Here is a 7,094-nt window from a genome sequence, read left to right on the forward strand (position 1 = left end):
AAGAGAAAAGAGAAAAGAGAAAAGAGAAAAGAGAAAAGAGAAAAGAGAAAAGAGAAAAGAGAAGAGAAGAGAGAGAAAAGACAAATAAAAGCCAATGGTAAATAGCCGGTAATCCATGTGGCAAACTTTAAGCTATTTTAATCTATCTACAATAGAACTTCCAAAATGAAAATTCCAAATTTCCCAACTATTACATGAGCTGTACTGCATGGTACGTAATTGCCTTAAAAATCTATTCGTTGCTCATCTAAAATTAAAATTTAACATGGTGATCTGCGTTGAATATGCAGTTCTATTCCTGACCCGTGTGCACATGCACGACTTCTCTGACCTGTTTTAAATGCTGCCAGTCTTTGGGGAGCTGGGGAAAGCCTCAGGCAGGAGAGCACATCAACACCTCTTTCCCCAGGAAAGATGTGCGTTGCTGCTTCTAGAACATGAGGTATTTGGGGACCCGTGTGTCCTATTACATGCCACAGAACAGAAAATACTGTGTGAACTCGAAATGTACTGGCTCTGTCTTCCCTCTGAACATGCTAAAAACAAAAGTGGCCTGGATGCACTGGAAGGAGGGATTGCTTGGAGAGAGCCCGGGCTGGACCAGAGTCCTACAGACAATCTAAGATTCACCCGTGGTTCCTTCTTAAGCCCTTTTCTGTTGGTGTCTGGACCTCACAAACTTCATTTCTATGGCAATGTCTTTCCACTGTCTCCAGCAACTTTGTCTCATTATGTGCTGGACAGTAAGTGGCTGCAGACATGTCCTTAAGGTCTCTGTCTTCCAATAAGAAGCCTATAAACACACAAATTAAAGTTAAATTCCGGGAGATAATAAAAGGTATCTAAATGAATAGGAAAAGCCAATTATTTAAACCTCACACATCAAAAATGTAGCAGACAAAACCAAGTGTTTATGAGAGAGAGAGAGAGAGAGAGAGAGAGAGAGAGAGAGAGAGAGAGAGAGAGTGAGTTGGAAAGATGGCTCAGTGGATAAAGAGCTCGCCATGAAGGCTGAGGGATGGGGTTTGGTTCCCCAGAACCCATTTAGAAGACAGGCCTATAACTCCAGCACTGTACACAGAGGCAGGGGATCTCTGAGTCTTGGGTTCAGGGAAAGATCCTGCCTCAATACCTAAGATAGACAGTGACCAGAGAAGATACCTCTAAGTGCAAAAGCACATGCATGCACACCCACATATGAGCAAACCTGTACACATATATGCATTCATGTGACATGTACACACAAAAAGAAAGATGTCCTGAGGGGGGAAAAAGGCTAAATAAAATTAGAGGACACAAAAATTATATTATTTTATATTTCAACAAAAGTTTTCTAATTGTTTCCAGTCACTCACTAAAGCAAAGGTCCCCTGAAAAGATTAGCCCACAATTTATTTTAGTTGAAGTGGGGTTATTAGCAAGTGGGATAATTAGGGAGACACCAGAAAGGTCCCCATGCTTAAAACATTTCATTTAATCTAAAGAAATGCCATTTCCTCTTCGGAGTCAGCTTTGACAATTCTAAATCCCAGAGCTGCTTCTTAGCCAGCTGTGGTAGTACTCACCCATAATCCCAGCACCCGGGAGACTGAGGCATGAGGAGTCAGTGAAGTACTTACTAATTAGTCAACTGAGTTCCCCCCTAAATATAAAGACTAGTAATATATATAGTAATAGTATTATATGTATATATTTATATATATACTAAATATAGTACTATATACTACATTACTATATTATATTCTATATTAAATAAAGCTATGCCTTTTATACTTTAAAGGAAATTTTGAGAAAGAACACAGGCCATTACAAATACATATCATCTAGAGATCAAGAACCTCTCTATAAGTTTTGAGGTTTTTTTTGTTTTGTTTTGTTTTGTTTTGCTTTGCTTTGTTTTTCTGTCTTGCTTTCCTGACAATCGGGCAAGTTCAGCTCTACAAGCTCTACAGCGGAAGAAATCGTGCAACCCTGCCCCGTGATGAACATGGTCCTGGGTGCAGGAGACCTCAGATGAATTATACACGGTCCGTCTCCTCCAGCACCTTGGCTCTGCCTGCATTACCATTCAGAGCCGAGGATGCTTTGATGAAGAGATGCTCAAAGGATACAGTCTAGGGGAAGAGTAGATCATTAAAGGCTGCCCGGAGGAGGTGTGAACAGAGTCCGGGATGAAAGGGAATTGGAAAAAATATTCTCTTTCATCACTTTTGCCTTTCTCTCGGCAGCAGCTTCCATCACATTTCTGGAATCTCTTTTTTCCACTTTAAATGCTCAACAGAAACCCTTCACACCTCCCTCCATCGACAAACAGGTCTGTCCGTTCCCAGATGGACATACACAGAATCTCGGGGCTTGTGCCCTGTTGTATCATAGAAGGTGAAACCCCGCCCTAGGTGGTACAGGTTAACGCCCTTCAACAGGCTGCTGAGGGGTTTGGCCTCAAGTGTGGGGAGCTGTCAATCACTGCCCACAACATACTCCGACCCCTCCTTGGGGCTGTGGAAATGGATAATTGGAATTAAAAGAGAAGGCGGTCTTCTCGCTCAGTTTTGTGAGCAGGGATGAGGTATTTGAGGAAAGAAAAGAACTTTGGTTTGAGTTTTTTTTTTTTTAAAAAAAAAAAAAAACCTGCAAGGACAAATTTCTTAATATTAGGGGAGGAAAGCTAAGATTTTAGGTTTTGGGGTTTGTTTTGTTGTTGTTTGTTTGGTTTTTGTTAGTTAATTAAAATGCAGATTAGGGAACAGAGCAAGCTAGTCGGACCGCTGGCCCCTCCGCATACACAGCACATTGGCTGTTGGTCAAGCCCTGTACAGATCGATCCAGAATAATGCTCATTCTCTTCCTGTCCATCTGTCCTCTCCCTTGGAAGTAAAGGAGGAAGAAAATGCCCTGACACCCCTTCTTGCTCAGAGTTCACTGTCCTCTGAATTCCTGGGGACTTTGAACAACTCTATAGGTTGCTGTTGTACCTGGAAGAGCTACAGAGGAAGAGGCAGTGACTTTGAGGAGCCTGGGTCAGTTCTATTTGAGATCTGCCTGTGGTTTGGTGTGTAGTTCAGGCTCTTGCCTGCTCTGCCTGTACTTCTGGTCCCTCCTCTGTACCGGGGTAAGATACCTGCTTCCCTGATGGGCTTGGGAGACATTCATTACTTTTCTCAGCAGTGTAACAAAATGCCTGATAAAAACCAACTTAAGGGAGGGAAAGGGCTGGGGGGGGGAGGGAAGCCCATAGTTTGAGACACATGGGTCATTAAGCCAGGAAGTCTTACTGAGACAGTCCCACTGCAGGAGGCAGTGGGTCACCGGCAGCCTTGGTCAGCAAGCAGAGATAAAGAAATACTGGCACTCAGCTTACTGTGTCCCCATTCAGTCCAGGACTCTTGCTCATAGGCTGCTGCCCTCCCCACCACACCCACACATATTCCTCCAAGGCTAAACCTCTCTGGAACCCCCTTACTAAAACCCTGACACACACACACACACACACACACACACACACACACACACACCCTTAATATTGAGAAATCTATCCTTGCAGTTTGTTAAACTCAAACCAAAGCCCCTGTGAACTACGTACGTTACATAGAGGTGTGTCTATTCGGTAGTTCTAAATCCAGTTGAGCCGATAAGCAAGAGAACTGTCAGGGTGGAGAGAATGAAACGAATGGTGTTGATCAAAGTCTTTACTGATGAAGAAGGAGCCTGGGCCAAGGAGGTTCCAGAGCCATAGTAAATGTGGGTGGGATGCAGCATAGGAATGAGTGCCTGGATAAGTGAGAGGTAACAGCGATGACATTCAGTCTCCATGTGACCTGTGGCAAGCCAGCCTCAGCTTTCCACAAAAACCACTGGGGAGTAACCAAGTCGTTCTCTTCCACAGGTGTGGCGCCGTCCGTGGAAGCCTTTGACAAACTGATGAACAGTATGGTGGCCGAGTTCTTAAAGAACAGCCGAGTCCTTGCTGGTGACGTAGAGATTCACGTGAGTACTTCTTGTCCCTTGGGCAACCCCAATGGCTGCATGATGTCCACTCTGTTTATTTCTCCCTTCATTTATACATGTATTTATCTGTCCTTCAAGTGTCTACTGATTCAAGCATCAGAAGGTAACCAGGAATTCAGAGATGAGTGAGACAAGAGAGTCCTGCCCCACCCCTGCCTCAGAATTTACCTTAATCTTTATTTTGGGGGAAATAAAAGACATACATAACTATATAACCAACTGAGGTGTTATAGGTACTACCAAAAAAATAAGGAACTAGACAATGATGTGGAGAGTTCTAGAATCAGGGCTGTTGATGTAGGAGCCATATCTCAGGAGGTGACTCTTGAGTAGAGATCTTCCTAATGAGTCTGCCTGGTACTGTTTGTATTCCAATGCTAATACTGGTTCCTCAAGACCTGGTTGCCCCAGAGATGAGAGAGTCAGGCAGGGTTAGAGCAAAGGCCCAGAGGATGTGAACCAGCTCTTCTCAGTACAGCAAAAGGCCACTGGGGAGGTGAGTTAGGGAGTACAGTAGCTTAGAACTAGAGCTGGATAGGACCCGCTAGACACTGCAGAGGATTTGATCGTATACTTGGTGTACAGGACACTGAGGTAGGGTCAATTAGGGATTAGGGTCAATTCCCTTCACTCTAAGGAAGACCCCCCCAACGGAGTTGACTCTGCACCAGGCACCAACCATTCTTCCTCAGGGTGAGACTGAGGCTATCATTGAACACAGGTGAGGATGCAAATATCAGAAAACCCCAGGAAATGCAAAGTGTTGGCTTGGGCATGGCGCTCTGTTGGCAGGCACGTAAAATGGTGCATCCATTAGAGAAAATGGCTTGGCAGGTCCAGGAACAATGACAGCAGCTTAAACGTGAGATCTCACAACCCGAGCACGCACCCAAAAGCAATGAGGACAGACTTTCCGAGTGGTATTTGTATCCCCGAGTTCAGAACAGCGTGAGTCTCAGCAGCCAGGAGGTAGAAGCAACTGGAGCCTCTACAGACAGACAAACGCATCGAGGAAATGTGTTGTCTGACACTGTGCTAAGGAAAATAAAGTCGACACAGAAAGAGGTGCGTGCATTGTGTGACTTCACCTATGTGACGCATCTAAAGATGTAAAATTCTTAGAGACCGAGACTAGAGATCACCAGAGGCAGGGACGGGAGGCAATGAGAAATCTCGTCTAGTATCTGCGAAGCTACAGTTCTATGACAACAAAACCCACAAGTCTCACAGAGCACGAGTGTTTAACAGCACTGAACCGTATACTTAAAGGTGGTTAAGATGGTAGTGTGGTGTTTGCTGGTATATTACTGTGTGTGTGGATGTTCGTGAGTGTGTGGCTACACATGAGGGTATGTGTGTGCAAGTATGCAGGAGTCGACCCCAGATGTCTTTCTTCAGGTGAAATCCACCATGTGTGTAAAGCAGGGTCCCTCACCGGGGCCTGATACTCACTGAGTGACTAGGATGGATGGCCAGCAAGTGAGCCCCAGAGATCATCCTGTTTCTACCTTCCCCAGCACTGGGATCACAGCTGTGTGTACCATGGCTGGCTTTCTACATGGGTGCTAGAGATCAAACATGCCCTTGGTGGGGCCAACCCTTTCCTAGCTGAGCGATCTCCACAGCCCTTTTTCTCCCTGTGTTTTTATGTCATCATGAAGAGTACATTTCTCACGGTGACAATTTCTATACCTCTGTACCACTAGACTGTGTTCTACTTTGTCCTCCTTCCCTGATGTCCTCCTCCATGACCCCTGTCCTCTCTGGCTGGCTCCCTTCCTCCGACCATCCCTACTTTCTTCTTCTGTGTCACAAATATTCCATTGCCCTCTCGTTGCAACCTTAATATCTCTTCCATCTCTTGTGATCCCTATTTTAGATTCAGGACCTACAGACAGACAGACAAACACACACACACACACACACACACACACATACACACAGAATAAGAGGGATGCAAATTTTCTTGTCTTATCTTCTCATGACTTCTTTTCAGTTACAACCTGGGAGAAAGGAAAAAGTATAGAATCTGAGAATTTCTGGATTGGAATAGATCTTTAAGGATGTGTACTCTGGTCTGCTAGCTAGCGACAGATTTCTACCCCGGCAGTTAGTCATTATTTACATCCTGGAAAAGACAGTTTCAGCGTAGGTTTACAGAAAATCTGATGCTTGGGTAAAGTTGTTTGAGGTTAGGGAAAATAATTGGAAAGGGTTCCGTCTTTGCTCCGGCTCTGTTCGTAGCATATGCAACACCCAGCAGTGGTCTCGAAAAGGGATCTGGTGACTCCCCATCCCAGTGGATCCAAGACTGCAATTAAATAAGTGGCCAACCAATCACATCACAGGGTACTCGTCTGCCAAAGATGTCCTCCGCTGTTATTAAATACCACTCTTGAAACACTCACTGACCCTTTTGGTTCTGGTTATCTTTGTCTCTCTGAAAGTTCACATACAGCAGACTAGTGTTGAATTTCGCATATTTACCATGCACAGTCTACCTGAAAGCTAAATACATAAAGGAGTGGTACCCCAGTGTGAAGAAGACATTCTTGCATGATGCTCTCTCAGTGATCCCAGATCTTTGACCTTCAGTTGATGTTGACAGTATGTTTCTGGGGTAGGACAGTACATCAGAACTCTGGCTACTAACATCTCACAACACCCTAGATAGAAGCTCTAACCAGAGAACAAAGAGGCTTAGAAATAAGTACTGGAGCTTACAGTTTTTCCCAAAATGTACACCCTTGTGCAGAGTGAGCCTTCTGTTTGCATAGTAAAGAGTTCCTTTACATTCCTTTTAAAATAAAGAGAGGTGTAGGTGTGTTTGGATTTAAACGAAATGCTTTTCCCTCCTCGATTGTCAGCTTATAAGCAGTGTGACTCTAATGAAAGTATGTTCTCGATAACGAATACGGAATGATTTACAGGTGTCGTGTTTATGTTAAGAAAAGGAAAAACTGAAACCTGAGACGGAACAAAAGAGGAGGGGATCCAGAGGGAAAAGAAAAAAAGAAAGAGGAAGGGAGAAAGTAAGAGGGAGGGAGGGAGAGATGGAGAGAAGGAGAGAGGGGGAGAGAGAGAGA

The 7,094-nt window shown here is 44.4% G+C and overlaps 1 protein-coding gene across 1 annotated transcript in view; it reads left to right on the plus strand.

Annotated features, from left to right (window-relative positions):
- Window positions 1-7,094, plus strand: part of Cap2 (cyclase associated actin cytoskeleton regulatory protein 2) — a 150,387-nt gene that overhangs the window by 23,714 nt on the left and 119,579 nt on the right. Inside the window, exon 3 of the mRNA XM_021215444.2 lies at window positions 3,887-3,987. Coding sequence (XP_021071103.1) covers window positions 3,887-3,987 — 101 coding nt within the window. The remainder of the gene's footprint in view (window positions 1-3,886; window positions 3,988-7,094) is intronic.

Source organism: Mus pahari, chromosome 16, assembly GCF_900095145.1.
Source record: "Mus pahari chromosome 16, PAHARI_EIJ_v1.1, whole genome shotgun sequence".
Classification (NCBI taxonomy): domain Eukaryota; kingdom Metazoa; phylum Chordata; class Mammalia; order Rodentia; family Muridae; genus Mus; species Mus pahari.